This window comes from Eptesicus fuscus, chromosome 13, assembly GCF_027574615.1.
Source record: "Eptesicus fuscus isolate TK198812 chromosome 13, DD_ASM_mEF_20220401, whole genome shotgun sequence".
NCBI lineage: Eukaryota > Metazoa > Chordata > Mammalia > Chiroptera > Vespertilionidae > Eptesicus > Eptesicus fuscus.
The window spans coordinates 14,764,125-14,781,586 of record NC_072485.1 but is presented as its reverse complement, the minus strand read 5'-3'; the positions used below and the strand labels follow the sequence as shown (position 1 = coordinate 14,781,586).

General features: G+C 37.9%; 1 protein-coding gene across 5 annotated transcripts in view; it reads left to right on the top strand.

The window, feature by feature from the left end:
* The window catches only part of RDX (radixin), a 92,248-nt gene that overhangs the window by 63,462 nt on the left and 11,324 nt on the right, over positions 1–17,462 (top strand). For 3 of the 5 annotated variants that reach the window (XM_054725759.1, XM_054725760.1, XM_054725762.1), the window contains one exon: positions 292–452. In XM_054725759.1, coding sequence (XP_054581734.1) covers positions 292–452 — 161 coding nt within the window. Of the gene's footprint in view, positions 1–291; positions 2,813–5,385; positions 6,286–17,462 lie in introns of those variants that run through there. The other 2 variants (XM_054725761.1, XM_054725763.1) reach the window with 2 other exon arrangements.

Sequence of the window (17,462 nt, the reverse complement as noted above, 5' to 3'; positions counted from 1 at the left end):
CCATGTGTATTCTTCCCTAACCACGGTCCCCATGATTACTAAAAGTAAAACAAACTTAAGGACTTTAAACCTTTTGCACTCGGATGTCGAGTGTGACTCGACACGGTTAGCATTAGAATAAAGGAATTGAGAAAAAAGCAAGCGAGTGCAAAGGGTTAAAGGTTTCACAATTGAATGCTAAATGTACTAAAAAGCAGATTTCTTATGTGTAAAGTGTCTTTAAGCCTTTTTCTTAAGTTTTTAAAAATCTAAGAAAAATAATCTTCATACTTTTTAATTTTTTAAACATAGGCATTAAGTTCAGAATTAGCCCAAGCGAGAGATGAAACTAAGAAAACACAAAATGATGTTCTTCATGCTGAGAATGTTAAAGCAGGCCGTGATAAGTACAAGACTCTGCGACAAATTCGACAAGGCAATACAAAGCAACGTATTGATGAGTTTGAAGCAATGTGAGAGCTGTTATTTTGCATACATGTTCTTCATAAGCTGAACCACCAACAGAGAAAAGCAGGCCTTTGCAGATGTGATGGAATGCATCCCACCTTGCCAAAGCACTTATACCAGTTTGACTGTGGTGGCTAAAAGACATATTTGAGGGGAGCTCTTCAGCATTAAGGCAGTGTGACATCATGCTTGGTTTTCTTTTTCTTTTGAGCCAGGGACTGGAGAACAGTGTTCATCATCTCCTTTCATATTTTGCATTTTCCATTTTTTTTTTCTGTTGAAGGTTAACACTAATTATCATGTCTGACAAATGTGTAGGTGTGATTTAAGCACTGTGTACATTTCAAAGGATGATGGTGACTTACTGAATGATTAGGTTGTTCCCTTGCCCCTTTCCAGTTTTACCTGCATGTAGTTCCCCATTCTTTTTCATTATGTTTTCTCAGTGTGCCCTTCTCATATCTTGCCATGCCCATAGCCATAATTCTGCTACCATACAGATCATTGGCAGTGTTTAAAATGAGGGTAGGTCACAGGTACACAGTTTTTGAACATTGTGTACAAGATGGCTGTGAATTATGAAAGGACAAGAAAGTTTAACTGTAGTGTGCAACTGGTGGTTAATTTTTTAAAATCCCAGTTGTATTACGTTATTGGGTATTTGGTACTTACTTACAGTCATCTTTGACAGCTGAATTGATTGGTGTTTCATTTTCTGTCATCCTTTGGTTTTCTTTGCCTACCAATTCACAAAGGTGTAGATAGCAGGTAGTAGTGCCCTAGGAGAGTGTATTGGTGAAATACTACCTGCAAATAACAGTTGTCTGATTTAAAAAGTTTTGTTCTCTCATAGGTTAGTTTAAACAGACATTTACTAAAAGAAAACACGCATTTGTTGGTAATTGATTATAATCATTAAAAACTTTGGGCCTTCCTGAAAGAGCAGCATATGCAAACATCAGTCCCCTGAGGCGACAGTGACACTACCTCACTACTGCACCTGCAATGACTGGTTGTTCAAGCTAATGTTTTATAAGCATAGTAGTACTTTCAATCATGAACAACTATGTTTGAGATTTCTTTTTCCTTCAGAATATCTTAGAATGCTAAATTTTTAGCTGCCTTTTTGTTGAGCTGAATTGTGGGACTCTGAATTGTATTAAAATTGTAAGCTCTCACTGGTATACAATCTCCCTGGAGAGGTGTTGTATGTCTGAAGAAGTTGTGTGTGTGTGTGTGTGTGTGTGTGTGTGTGTAAGAGAGATGTTGCCTTGTACCATCTGAAGAGTTTCTGTACCTTCATTTCTTGATATAATTGTTACATGATCATTTTAGCATATTTGGTTCCTAAATCATTATGCTTTTTTTCCCCAGTTTCTAATTAAGAGTACTTAAATTTGGTTTGTGAATCCTGTTTTAGAAATTATGATTTTAGGCAATACTAAGTTCAATTATGTCTTAAGAAGAAATCTTTCCAGTTTGAAAGATGTTCTAATATTCACATGTTCTAACATTTTCTTTATTGTGTAAACATCTGGATTTGGAAATAAGGAAAGCCTTTTTTTCTCTGTGTGGTTCAGCTACTTTTTATTTGGTATTATGCATTCAAATTGACATTTATCTATTAGAATTGCCATTTTATTAAGACATTTTCATGCACAGTAGATTCAAGTTGTGTCTGAAAATATCTCTTGTGCTTTTTTGATTTTGCTGACTTTAAAAGGATTAATCTGGGCAGACATTATGAAAAGGAAAGGTAGCATTTAATATATTTTTTGGACTTTGTAGGACAAAATATAACTGGTTAACCTTGAAGTGACTGTTGTACAGTGGTTGTGCACATGCTTCAAAACGCTGTGGAGGAAAGTGTTTCTACTTTGAGCACATAGAGGAAGGCATGGTGAACCTTCTGGCCATGCTTCTCCAAAACATTAAAGCAATTGCCATGACAGGGGAAAACGTGGATTTTTATTAATTTTTTTCATTTTGAATATTGTGCACTACCATTGCTACATGAGTTTGATATCAGTGTTGAAAAATTACCAGTTATATTGGCTGTTTATAATCTATTTGTAGATTAGGATTAAAATGGAGTTAATCCATTTTTAAAGCTGTGTGAATTTTTCTAAACAGGAAAAACTATTTGCGATATGGATTTTCATAGTGATTAAACCAATTATAACTTTTATTATTAGCAATTGAGAGCACATGTTCATATAGCAATGTAAAATTATATTAATGAGTATTCGGTAAATTTCATCAGGCTTTTACCAATAGCATAATTTTGTGTTGTACAATTAAGTTACAGTTACATCTATAATTTTGGATAACATTCATTGGTTAACAATAAAGTGACAAAAGCTCATGCCTTTAAGGTCCACTGTTGTTATTTAACATGGATTTTGTTTTTGTATATTTCCTGAAAATTAATCTCATCTTAAAAATGAAAAGTGGTTAGGAAAAATGGCAAAAACCTCATGGAGTTATTCTTTCCCCTAAATTATACCTATTCTAATATGGAAATTATAGTGCTTATTAATTCTGTGGAAAAATTAAATTGATAGATTCTTTTGATAACAGAAATCAGGATTTTAGCTAAGTGTGAAAATAGGAAAAGCCAAATGTCTACTCAGTTTATAGCAATATTTAAAAAAAATATTTATTGATTTCAGAGAGGAAGGGAGAAGGAGAGAGAGGAGAGAGAGAGAGAGAAATATCAGTGATGAGAGAGAGTCATTGATCAGCTGCCTCCTGCACACCCCACACTGGGGATGGAACCTGCCTGCCCGCCCCACACTGGGGATCAAGACTGCAACTCAGGCGTGTGCCCTGACTGGAATTGAACTGTGACCTCCTCATTCATAGGTTGATGCTCAACCACTGAGCATGCAAGCCAGGCTATATTAATATTTAACTCACTTTTTTATTGCTATTCTCAAAGGCAGGTAGTGATTTCTTCTGATCCTGTCGGAAGGGAAAAATTTTATAAGATTTTGCTTTGTATCTAATCAGAATTTTTCTCAATTAGAATTTTCACTTACAAAGTATCTTCTAAGGAATTGGAACTCTCCCAATTATTATTAGAAAAGAGTTTCAATATGAATATTCTGATTAAAAATAAAATATGCCTACCACTTTCTCAGTTTTGATTATCTTGATCTTGTTAGAAATGAAGATAAAAAACATTTTAGACCCAAAAGCCTCCCATTCTTTGTATGTATGATGAAAACAATTAGGTTTTTTTTTTTTTTTTTAATCTAAAGCTTAAAGTTGAAGTATAAGGAATTACCACCTTTAGCATTTTTAAAAATATATTTCATTGATTTTTTTTTACAGAGAGGAAGGGAGAGGGATAGAGTTAGAAACATCGATGAGAGAGAAACATCGATCAGCTGCCTCCTGCACACTTCCTACTGGGGATGTGCCCGCAACCATGGTACATGCCCTTGACTGGAATCGAACCTGGGACCTTTCAGTCCCCAGGCAGACGCTCTATCCACTGAGCCAAACTAGCTAGGGTCTTTAGCATTAATTTACTGAACTGATTAGATGTCTTTAATAAGGATAAGGGAAAACATTTAAATACGGAGCTACACTGGTAGACAGGTTTCTTACATTCTAAGTGAACAGATCTTTAGCATTTTCTTATTCTGTACTTTTTTAAACTAGAAGATTATGCATCAAATGTTCTGATGTGGTTTATCATGTAGAATGACAGTATTCTAGTACATTTCAAAAGCCCAGTGGATTCTGCAGATGTTTGATAACTTCATAAAATGTCAAGGCAACCTGACTCCTCCCATTCTACACTGGTAACCAGGAAAAATTGGCTCTTAGTGTTTCCTTTATCAAAGCTTATCACTTTTCCACCCTTGACTTTTCAACTTAAATAATCTCAACTCTCATTTTTTCCTAGTGGACCTACTTTTTTATATGCCCATCTTTCAAGGTTTTAAGAGCTGCTATTTTCCCTCTGGAAATCATAACTTCTTGCTTGGTTGCCTCAATATTTTGACCTCTCTTTAACTGTGTGATAGGAGACTTCTGATTTCAGGTTACATACACTGCTGTAGGAGTTCAAGTATCCATCACTATTTTCCACAGAATTTTAAGGTCAAAGATCATGACTGAGATAATTACCCTGTGGCACACCTTTTAAATTCAGGTTTATGTTGGGCTCTGGACTTCCCTAGCTGCTACATGGTTCCAGGTTTTTATTTAATGATCTTCATGTAGCCAATATGCTTTCATTAAGTACCAGCTATGTTCTGGGAGATAGAAGCCAGATTAGAACGGCTATGACCCTTTGTGATGGCCCGTCTAAAAATGTGGAACTTCAAATATTACCTTAGCTCCTAGACCATTTGCCTTAATCTGTTACAAATACTAGATTGTTTTTAAAATAGCAGTACCATTTTGTTGATTCATATTATTTGTATGCCCAGATTCCTCCACGCTTGTATCTAGTCAGTTGCTTCCATCATGTAATTTATTATTTGTATGTTATGTTTATTTAATGTTCATTTAAAATTTAGATGTACTTTGATATTTATGCATGTCATTTAGTTTGCTCTTAAAAATAGTGATACTGGTTTTAGTTTATTTTTACTTAGTCAATATAGCCAACAGTCTGTCTTCCAAGTGGTAATATGGGATCAGAGTTTCCAAGATTTATGTGACAATCCTTGGAAGAATTCCTTTTGATAAAGTGTGGGTTTATTATATGAAATTTTTGCATCTTTATAATGTATGCCATAATATATCCCTTTTAGTTTTTTCTGTTTTAGACCTGGAAATGCATGTATGCCTTAGACTCACAAGGCAATACATCCTTCTCCCTTTCCTGTTGTTTATACTGAAAAGTCTGTAATTCAGGCCTAGCATTTGAATCTGTATGCCATCATTCCATTTATATTATTATTTACTTTACAATTTTAGCTATTTTGGATAAAAGATGCAGTTTTGTGATGAAGGAAACTACTACAACGTAAAGAAGATCAATAGAGGAAAATTAGTGACGGAGAGAGAATAAGAATACACAGTATAGTTTCTCAAGTATGCTTTTTCTTTGATAAATTACTTCACATTTTATAGCTCAAATATTAAACACTGGTCAGTATTTAACCCTTTGCACTCACTTGCTTTTTTCTCGATTCCTTTATTCTACTCGGGATTTAATTTTTTAAATACCCCAGATTTTACAAAGCACGGCAGTAGAATAAAAAACTGGAGTTTCTTTTCATACAAACTTATTTATTTGGATTTTTTTATATTTCAAATTATTGATACATTCAATAACCGTCACACTCGACATCCGAGTGCAAAAGGTTAAAGATACCTTTTAAAAAGTGCCTAGTTTTAAGTTTTTCCAACTATATAGGAAGATTTGTTCTGTACCCAATTGATAAACCATTCAAGTATCATAATCCATAATAATCTGTATAAATATTTGAGAAGTTTAATGGTGTTAGAAGTTTGGGTTTGAATTTTTTGTGTGTTTAAAATACACATAAAATTTTAACCATTTTTCAAGTGTACAGTTCAGTAATACTAATACATGCACATTGTTTTGCAACTATTAACACTCGCTTCTCCAGAACTTTCCCAGCATCCCAACAGAATCTCTATTCATTAACCATTAACTAACTTCCCATTCTTCCTTCATCTTAGGCCCTGGTAACCACTGTTCTACTTCCTGTCTCTGAATTTGACTGTTCTAGGTACCTCTTACAAGTGGATTCATAATATTTGTCCTTTTGTGTCTGACTTATTTCACTTAACAGAATGTTTTCAAGGTTCATCCCTGTTACTGCATGTACCAGAATTTTATTTTATTTTTTCAGAATTTTATTTTTTTAAGGCTGAATATATTCCATTGTATTTAGTACTGCATTTTGTTTATCCTTTCATCAGTCAGTGCACATTTGGATTGCTTTCACATTTTAACACTTGCCAACAATGCTACTGTGTACATTGGTGTATAAATATCTGTTCAAGTCCTTGCTTTCAATTCTTCTGGGTATATACCCACAAATGAAATTGCTATGTATAATTTTTTTAGGAGTTGCCATACTGTCTTTCATAATGGCTGTGCCATTTTATATTCCTACCACCAGTGCATAAGGGTTCCAGTTTCTCCACATCCTCACCAACAGTTGTTATTTGTTATGTTTGTTTGTTTGTTGATAATAGCTATTTTAATGGATAAAGTGGTATGTCATTGTGGTTTTGAATTGCATTTCCCATGGATGCATTTCTCTATGATGTTCAACCAATCTTTTCATGTGCTTATTCACCATATTTATATCTTTGCTGAAATTTTTATTCACATTTTTTCCATTTAAAAAAATGTATTTTATTGATTTTTTACAGAGAAGAAGGGAAAGGGATAGAGAGTTAGAAACATCGATGAGAGAGAAACATCGATCAGCTGCCTCCTGCACACGCCCTACTGGGGATGTGCCTGCAACTGCAACCAAGGTACATGCCCTTGACCGGAATCGAACCTGGGACCCTTTAGTCCACAGGCCAACGCTCTATCCACTGAGCCAAACCGGTTAGGGCTTGCTTGTCCATTTTTTAAAAATTGAGTTTGTTTTTTGTTGTTATTGAGTTGTAGCTCTTTGTTTTCTGGATAATAATCCCCTATCAGATACATGAGTTGCAAATGTCCTCTCATTCTGGGGTTGCCTTTTCACTCTGTTGGTAATATCCTCTGATGTACAAAATTTTTAAATTTTGATGAAGCCAAATTTATTTTTTCTTTTGTTGCCTGTGCTTTTAGTCTCCATGTGTTTTAAAGGAGGAAGAATAATTTTGATGAAGCATATGTTTTACTAAAGAGAGGCAGACCAGGGTGGATATGATGTGCACTGGTTAGAGTCGAGGGATGAAGAGAAAACTGTCTCGACTGGAATAGACAGTGGGTCACTGTGCACTCACGCGGATGGTAAAGCTGGTGTGGGTTGGGCCAGATTTATGGAGCCTTGAATCCTGTGCTTCAGGTGGTTTGGGTCTAATTTACAACCATCTGGTGCCTTTGGGACTGACTGACAGAAGGGAACAATTACCAAACTTAGGTCCAAAGCAACATTCTTGCTGCTGCGTAAGGTCTACGAGAAGTTCAGAAAATAAAGAAAGCCTAGTAGAACTGCGTGTACTGTGATTAGCCGGAAGAAAGGCTGTGGTCACGACAAATCACTACCTTCTGAGAACTTAAAGGAAATGTCTGGGTGTAACTTGCTCTCATGTTTGCAATGTGTAGTAATGTTTTTCCTTCTGCTTATTTTTCAAGTGACCTCTTTTGGGACAGTTAAGGCCTCCATTTTTATTCTTTCATCCAATCTTTTGGGGATGGGTTCTTCAGTGGCACAAAAGAACTGGAGAGACACCCAAGAAAAAATAGAAATGGATTCTGAGTTCTAATTCCAGATGTTATTCCCTCTTGTCTAAGTTTTATAAGCAGTTTCATAATTCTGAATTAGATGATTTCAGAACATTTCTCTGGAGTCAGATTTAGACACTTCTATTCCAGATGCATTGTCTTCCCCCAAATGTAATGCCTGACCCCAAAGGTCAGTGTCCGTGTACTTTACATTTTAGTGCTGGCTTATAGTTGACCACAGAGCATGCTTACAGCAACAGTTCTGTCAGTATTCTTTCTGCTCAGATGGTCCTAATTGTGTTGTGACTAGAAGATACTTGAAGGGTTTTTAAAAACAGGTTTTTAAGGAGTTAGGAAACTTGTTCTTAAAAGATCATTATGAAGAAGTAATATTCACCAAAACAGCTTAGTGAAGATGATCTCAGAACATACACACAATCACTGGCTTTGACAGCTTTGAGTAACAGGAGATTTCTCTAGGTGTTCTCAAGTTCGGGATCATATTTGATCATGCTTCATCAACTTAGCTTTTCCAGAGGTGTGATTCGATGCATCTGCTTATGCTCAAATGACGTATTTTTTCCTCTTGTTTTTGTTATTTTCCCCATATAATTGCTAATGCAATATATTTCTCAATTTTTAGGCTATAAAAGTATTTGAATATAGGTAAATAGAATATTTGGTAATCTAAGTTACAAATGGATGGTTTTCCTCCCACTAGGTTTGTAAAATACAACAACTTACTGTTGGTATGTAGATAATACTTGACAGTAGCTCCTTTTAGTTTCCTAGAACTTTTAAGTTGATTGAACTATCATCCCCCCTCCCCTCCAGAAATATTAATATCTTTTCAAAGTAGTTGATCATAAGTATGGAAAACGTTTTTGTTGGTGGGTACAAACAAATCATTATTTGGTAGTTTATATGCATTCTTAAAATATCCCTAGAAAATACCTCCATTTTGTAAAAATGGAGTACCAGGCAGTATAAAACCTAGAATTAGAACCCAAACCGAAAGTTTATAATCTAGTTTCATGTACTAGGACACATCACATTCTAAGACAAGCTGATGTTTTAAGGGTATTTATGATGAGTTTGGGGGATATAAGCTGTGTCAAAGGCTTTGCATCAACTGTAGACACTGTATCCATTAGGAAAGGAGGTTTGCATCTTTAGAGGAGATGATTGGCATTAATTTTTTTGGAATGTTCCCTAGCATTAGGAAGACTGGAAGCAAGTATGTCATCCAGATTACTGGTATGTCTACAGGTAAGAAAACGTTCTCTATCACCACTTATTTTTGAACCATTGTGCTTTAGTTCTTAGATATTAGACATTTAAAAAGTTTTCAGTTTAATAGTGTTATGAAAGGAATGCTGAATGGGAGACGACAAGGAGGCACGGCATTTTCCCTCATAAAGTAACAAGAGTAATACATAAGTACATATAGTCGTGCATTCTTCCAGACACACAGTAGTCTCTATTTATGCAAAGCACTGTTAGAGTTATGGGAGATAGATGAGACCCTGTGACTATATTGTGGAAATTGTTGTTAAGTCAGGGAGTTGAGACATGGACTCAAATTAAGATATAGAAAGTAAAATAGTAGAATACTGGAAGAAAAAATGAGATAAAATGTGCAGGGGTTAGAGAAATGAGAAGTCACTTGGTAGGTGCCAATTAGCAAATAAGCATGATATTAACTAATAAGGCTGGAAAAAGTTTTCTTCATTTGTAAATTACAGCTGCTGGGGAGCACCACAGGGTATAAATCCATCACTACGTAGGCCAGCTAATAGTTTAGATTTGTTGACTTAGTTGTCTGCCACTAAGAAATTGCATATTCTTTCATATCATACAAATGTGGTTTTCTTATAATAAAGCCTTTTGAATATGAGCAATCTTATTGATAATGGTTTATATTAGAATAGCCAATATTGAAACATAATTAAAGTTTTCTCAGTGGCCTTTTTTGTTTACTGCATTTAACTTGCCATTAAGTTTACAGTTTTTTTACTACAAATTATTTTTCTACTTTACATAGCAGGATAGCCATTATCTCAAGCAGTACAGGTAGAATTTCCTTCTAACAATTGTTAATTGTGTGGCTTTTTGCAAGTTTATGTATAATAGCTTGTATCATAGCAAAGCATCAGAAAACTGGGATATTTAAGGATTTTTTTTTTTCTGGGGTGGGGGCAGGGAGAAGGGAAAGGCAGGGCTGCTCCCAGGAGCTAAGGATTTTTCTTAGTATATTTTTAATTGGAGATTTTTTTAAAGCATTAAGTCGTTAAGTTATTACCAGATTTTCTCCTTTTCCATTAAAATTATTTTCCAGCTCCACTTAAAGAAAATTATGTTATTTTTTTACTTGAAAAGTATTAAATTACAGGTATTTTTAGGAGAGTATATTTTTCATTGGCTTCTGATATTATATTACAGAGTTGCCTAATAATGAAGGTGCTTTAAGTCATATATTTTATGGCTAAAGCCTCAGTTTAAAAAACTTGGTGAAATCATTAAAATTCTTTTAAAATATATTATAATTAATAAAAGTGTGCCTACAAATAGAGTGATACATAAACATAAAACAAAATTCAGTAGGTGCAATAGGATAACATTTACAAACAAGCCTTTCTCTATCCTCTAGTCTCCAGGTCTCCCCAGAGCCTACTGTTTTCAACGTGTGCCTCTTTCTGGAGATTACCTAGACACGCACAGCATACATGTACTATGTGGTTTTTGCTATTTACATAAGTTATAGCATTCTATAAACACGATTTCGCAGTTCTTTCAGGGAATACTGTATATTTTAGAAATCATTACATATCGGTACAAAAATATGTGCACCTTCTAATGAGCATGTATGTTTAAAGTATTACATATGTCTCCTTTGCCCCCTGAATATTTGTTTTGACCAAGCCTTTTCTGTTTCAAGGAAGACTGTGATGTATTCTTACACAAACATTGCCTGTGTTTTATCCTCTTTAAGAACTTGCGTTATCGTCAGTGGATAGGCTACGTTTATATAAGATTTTCTACATCTTACACATTCCTAAAATATAGGACGTTTTTTACATAAATGATGTAGGTGTACTTTTTCATTTAAAAATTAAATAGTAGTATGCTTATTGTACACTTTCTGTAAATTGAATTTCTGTGTATGTCAGGCTTGCTTAAAAGGTGACACAGCTATAGTGGTCATAATGTTTCATTTTTCAGAGGCCAAGTGAAAAAGTTCTGCCAGTAACTAATATTCTGATTTCTGCAAATTCTATAACAAAACATTATTTTTAAAAAGAAGCAAATCAATATGGCAGGATTTTCTAAGTATACTGTGGTAGTTTTTTTTTTTTTTAATGTCTGGGACTGGATACCTATTTATTTTGGCTTAAATTTATTAAGCACTATTGTTTACATTCTTTTTTTTTTTCTTTTTTTTTTGAATTTATTAAGGTGACACTGGTTAACAAAATTATACAGGTTCCAGGTGCACAATGTACCACACGTCGTCTGTACACTGTATTGTGTGTTCACCACCCCGAGTCAAGTCTCCTTCCATCACCGTGTATCCTCCCTAACTTGGGTAGCTTCTTTGTTTTTGATTTACTTTACCACCATTTCCTCAGTGATTAGAGTTTTCATTTGCCTGTTTTTGTTAAAATGGCAAAAGACAAACTCAGACCATCGCTCAACATGCTAATACATAATGTAAGACACTACCATGCCACCAAACGACAGCAGAAGTATTTAGAAAAAAAATTAATAATTCTGCCTGTTTTCTTTGATTTGTAAGGAAGTAGATCAATTTGAGTTTTTTGAACATAACATCTTCTAAGTTACAATATATGTACATCATCCCCTTTGAAAATATGTTTATTGATTTCAGACAGGAAGGGAGAGGGAGAGAAACATCAATGATGAGAGAGAATCATTGATCGGCTGCCTCCTTCCTGCACGCTCCCTACTGGGGATCGAGCCTGCAATCAGGCATGTACCCTGACCGGGAATCGAACTGTGACCTCCTGGTTCATGGGTTGGTGCTCCACCCCTGAGCCACACCGGCTGAGCATATGCATCATCTTTTAATTCAATGTAGTACTGTAATTCTTCTTCCTGAAGTTAAAATGTCCTTTGATTTCAGGGCTTTCTTTTGTGTCTGTAAACTAGCTCTCGTATTTAACTTCGGCCAAGTTCTCAAATGATTTTCTTGAGCCACAAACAGCCTAGATTTGTTTCAGAAGTTCTAATGCTATCTCATGCTAGTCAGAAGAAACATCCATTTCAGTGGTGTACAGTCTCCCTCTCCCCTTCCCAAGATTCACACTGAACTCAGAGCGGGTATATGAGAGGCTCAGAATTCACCATCCTCTGGTGCCCTTTCAGCCGCCCAGTGCCCCTCTGTGTCTGCAGTTTTTCTAGAAAAGCTCAGATGCTGTCAGTAGTCAAGCTATGTACCATGGCTCTCCCCAGCGAGGGTACAAGGATCTTTCCCACATTCTCCTGCTGCTTCCGCACATGTTTTTGTTGTTTTACCAAAGATCCTAAGCTCTAGGTTTTATCAGTTCAGAGCACATTAGATCAGTGGTCGGCAAACTGCAGCTCGCGAGCCACATGCGGCTCTTTGGCCCCTTGAGTTTTTAAGCAAAGGCCAGCTTAGGAGTACCCTAATTAAGTTAATAACAACGTACCTACCTATATAGTTTAAGTTTAAAAAATTTGGCTCTGTTGACTAATGAGTTTGCCGACCACTGCATTAGATGCATAGCCTGTCTGATTGGCATTCAGAGAGTTTGGGGTAGAAGTGAGGTAGCATAATGTACAGATAATCACATGAGTTTGGAGTCCCACATTTGGGTTCAAAAGGCCCAACCACTTACTGTTCGTGTGACCTGGGGAAGCCACTCAGCCATTTGGAACCTAAATTTCCTTGTCTCTTAAATGAGAGTAACAATTGTGATCTTGTGAGCACTGATTGTAATAAAACACATGAAATACTTTGTTTACAGTTTGGCATATTAAAGGTTTTAATAAATAGTAACTGCTGTCATTTGTTTTTCATAATATTTTTGCTTGTCTGTCAGTAGTATGGACATGAATGTTTGTATCCAAGTCCTTTGGATTCCATTTTTATTGTCTTCTGTTCGCCTTTTAAAGATTTTACTTGTGGCTCCTGGAAGGTCTTGCTCTGCATATGTTACTAGAATGTGGGCCGGGCCTGTGTTAAGTGTGTGGTCTGTCGAGAGCAGTAAACAGTTTACAGTTTATGCCCAGTAGACATAATTTGTGTTTGTGTTTTATGGATAAATGGGGCTCCCTTCTCAACCTGTTAATATGGGGGTGCTCCAAGGCCCAGGTCTACACTTGGCTCTCTTAGTGACCTTATCCGGTGTTCCTTTCATCCGTGAGTCTCCAGACAGACTTGTCCCCTGAACTTTGGGCTTGTATCTACCTGGAATTTCCACTCTGATATTAATAAGCATCTCATACTTAACTATGTCAAACCTAACTCAAGAATTCTACCTCTCACAGCTTTGCTCATGCATCAACCAATAAATGGCAAGTTTGATCAGGGCAGGTGATCAGGGCCAATCTGTGGGGTGACCGTTGGGGTGATTGGGGGGCCCCCACAGGCACCCACCTTGGCCGGCCTGGCGCCGCCTGCTCGCCGGCCCAACTGCCTGATGGCCCTGCCACCGCCGCTGGTCGCCTCCCTCTGCGGGCTACCAGTGGGGCAATCGAGGGGGGCGGGGGGGGGGGGCTCCCGCTGGCACCCGCCTTGGCTTGGCTGGGGCAGCTCCTGCGTTGAGCGTCTGCCCCCTGGTGGTCAGTGCATGTCATAGCAACCCGTCATTCCGCTATTTGTTCTGCCGTTTGGCCAATTTGCATATTAGGCTTTTATTATATAGGATATCCAGAACATGGCCACTTACTTTATCATCCTCACAGCGATCACCCTCCCATTAGAGCCTTCTGATGGGTTTTCTTGATTTCTGTTTTGCTGTTCAGTCTAAGTGCCTTAAAAAGGTCAGTCTGATCCCATCGCTTCACAAATTCCGTCAGGTTTCCTGTCTCAGAGCAATAGCCTCATCCTTCTCCATGGCCATCCAGAGCCAAACACAGTCTGGTCTGTCACTCTGGGGCCTCATCTGCCGACTTCCCCGTCTCTCCTTGAAGTCAGCTGGCTTCCTTGTTCTTTCTTTAGCCAGTGCTCCTGTTACCTCAGCTGGAATGCCTTTTCCCCCAGATATTTTTATGCCAACTGCAGGATTTTGCTTACATGTGGCCTTCCCTTACTGCCCTGTTTAAAAGTGCACCTTGCCCGGTATCCTCTGCCCAGTTGCTTTCATTATTTTTCTCTATAGCTTAGCATTAACATAGTTCACCTATCTGTGTTGTTTATGACTGGTTTTCTCCCACTAGAAGGCAAGCTCCATGAGGGTAGGAGTTTTGCTGCTTTGTGCAGTATGTGCTCAGTGCTAGAGCCACCAATGCCTGGCACACGGTAGGTAGTCAATATTACTTGTTAAATGAATGGGATGGGTGAGCTCTGGAATCTCAGAAGGAAAGCACCTAGTCTTGCTGGAGGGCTCCAGGGAGACTTCCTGGAGGAGGTACTCCCTAAGCCAAGTCTTTTAAGGACCAGTTGTTCTTGTCGGGGGGGCAAAGACAGGAAGACTATCCAGATGGAAGGAACTGTGATGAAGTAAACACATCAAGGCACAGAGTAGTGGACCTGCCAGTCTATACTGAAGAAATACAAAGTTTGAGATTCAGAACAGGATAGAGTGAAACACGAGGAAATCATGCGGGGAAGCAGGTGTGGATGGACTGGCATTTCCTTGGACACTTTTAGTTTGCTGATGGAGTGTCCGATGAAATCCCCCCGGGACCGTGTGAGGAAATGGCTTAATACAGAACCGTGGTGAGCACCACCATGTGTGTCCCGCCAGAGCAAGAGGGGTGATCTGGTCCAGGAGAGGATGGTGAGGACCACAGCGGGGAGGACTGCACAGAATTACCGGACAGAGAGGTGGCCAGCCTGTGTGAAACCCCCCCCCCCCCCAGTGCCAGGAAACAGCTCTAATACAGTATTTAAAATGTGCCCTGGTTTTACTAGGTGTACCGGTTAATAGTGCGGATTTTGTAATGAAAGAAAACACGATAATTTCAAGACAAGCACCAGAAGTGCTTTATTCAAAGTAATGTCCATCGCTAGCTACACATTTCCCCATCTTTCAGGTAATTTGTGGATACCGTTCCAACAGAACTTTTCTTGTTTTGAGGCAAACCATTCAGAGACCCAATTTTCCACTTCTTCATACGTTTTGAAGTGCTGCTCAGAAAGTGCGTGTGCTATCGATCGAACAACTGGTAATCTGAAGGAGCAAGGTCTGGTGAATACAGTGGGTGGGTTAATACTTCCCAGGCAAGACCTTTCAATGTGTCTTTAACTGGTTTTGAAGTGTGTGCTAGTGCGTTATCATGAGGCAAAATTACTTTGCTGTGTCTTCTGGAACATTCTGGTCATTTCACGATCAAAGCATGGTTCAAATTGATTATTTGTTGTCGGTAGCGATCAGTATTAACGGTTTCACTTGGTTTTAGAAGCTCATAATACACCACACCTTCCTGATCCCACCAAACACAGAGCATTGTCTTCTTTTCAAAGTGATTTGACTTGGCCTTGCAGTCGATGTTGATGGTTGACCTGGATCAACCCATGATTCTGTGCATTTGGGATTCTCAAAATAAATCCACTTTTCATCACCAGTCACAATTCGATGCAAAAAAGACTGTCTTTCGTGCTGTTGAAGCAACATTTTACTGATGACTTTTCGGTTTTCCATTTGTCTTTCTTTAAAATCTTCCCCATTGCTTGTAAGTGATCAGAAATTGTTTGCTGAGCAACGTTTAATCTTTCTGCAAGTTGTTTTTTAGTTTGACACGCATCTTCATCCAATAATGCTTGTAATTATTGGTCTTCAAACTTTTTCGGTTGACCTGGATGTTCTTTGTCTTTCACATCAAAATCATCACTTTTCAAGCGTTTAAACCAGCGTTCACAAGTATCTTAAGATGGAACATGTTCACCATAAGCTTCCCGAAGTATTCAGCAGCACTTTTCTTCAAAATAAAGTAATGAATTAAAACTTCCCACAAATGCTCTTTTTTTGGCATGATTAAGTGTAAAAATATGATGTTAACACCTTCAGAAAATTTGACATATGAAGTTTTGAAGCTTGTTGTCAATACAACAATATAGCATACATATCAAATCGCATATATATCAAGGTATGTGTAACTCCAACTATTGAAAAAAATCTGCATTATTAACTGGTATACCTAGTAGCCACACTGAAAAGAGCACTTTCTTGGCATTAGAAGTTTTTACTTAGCTTACTAGTAACTGCAGTGTATTTTGCAAGTGTTTCCCACAAACCTATGCAAAGAACAGGAAAATGCTCTTTCTAGGGGTGTCCTCTGTCTGAAGCTGGCACTCCAGCATGAACCCCACCCCTCCCCCATGGGATTATACCTACTCAATAAAAATGTCCCCGTATTTGCCTTGTAGGGATGCGCTGCGTGGCACTTGCATGATTTAATCCATTCAAATAATTTTACTCATTCATTAACCATTAAGTGCCCAAAGTTAGGTCCTGAGGATTCATAGGTAATTTTTAAAAGCAGTCATAGTGTAGAGGAAACAGGAGAGTTAAGTTTGACAAGGCAAGCAAACAAGAGCCTACACACGAAGGTCGGGGGAGCCACCGACCTCTTGCTGACATCCCTGAGGCTATTGTAATTGTCAGCATTCACCTCAGGAACAAGTATCATTTCCCAGCTTGTTCCAGGGCTGAGGGAGGGACATCTCAGTGGATGAGCAGCACTGACCGCAGCGCTGGTTTGCACAGGCGCTCCAGGAAAAATCACACTTCGGGAGTAATTTCCAACCCCAGGACCAGGGCATTAGCTCTGTGAGCAGAAGCTGACGAAGTCGGACTAGATTCAGCTCCAGCGCCGAGTGGGCAGGCTAGGGGCGGTAGGACTGCCTTGGGCTGTGGTCGGGAAAGCCCACTTGTAACATGGCTAATTCTAGCGATCTCAGGTCAGGAATTTGCATTTCATGAATGTTCTGGGGCTGCTGAAAAACTTTTGGTGGGGGGAGTCCTTTCATCTATTCATCCAAATATTTCAGTGCCTCAGATCTGCCAGGTGCTCAGTGAGTCATAGTCATTGAGAATATAACAGCAACTTAGACTTAATCCTTATCCCAATGGCTTAGTTTCTATAGGAAAGCAAAATAAACTTGTTTAAAATTGTATTAGATCAAATCGTGAAATTGCAAATATTTGAACCATCTTTGACCTGTAAAACAGCAAATTCATATCAAGTTGATATGAAAGAAACAAGGGACTGAGTTGGGGAAAATACAGGGATGGTAATTTGGGGTGGCAAGATCACAAAAAGTCTGAGAAGGTGGCATATAAGTTGCCACGTGGAAGAAGAGAAGGCTAGGTCCTCTTCTTCTTTATTTTTTAAATATGTTTTTATTGTTTTCAGAGAGGAAGGGAGAGGGAGAGAGAGAGAGAGAGAGAAACATCAATGATGAGAGAGAATCATTGATTGG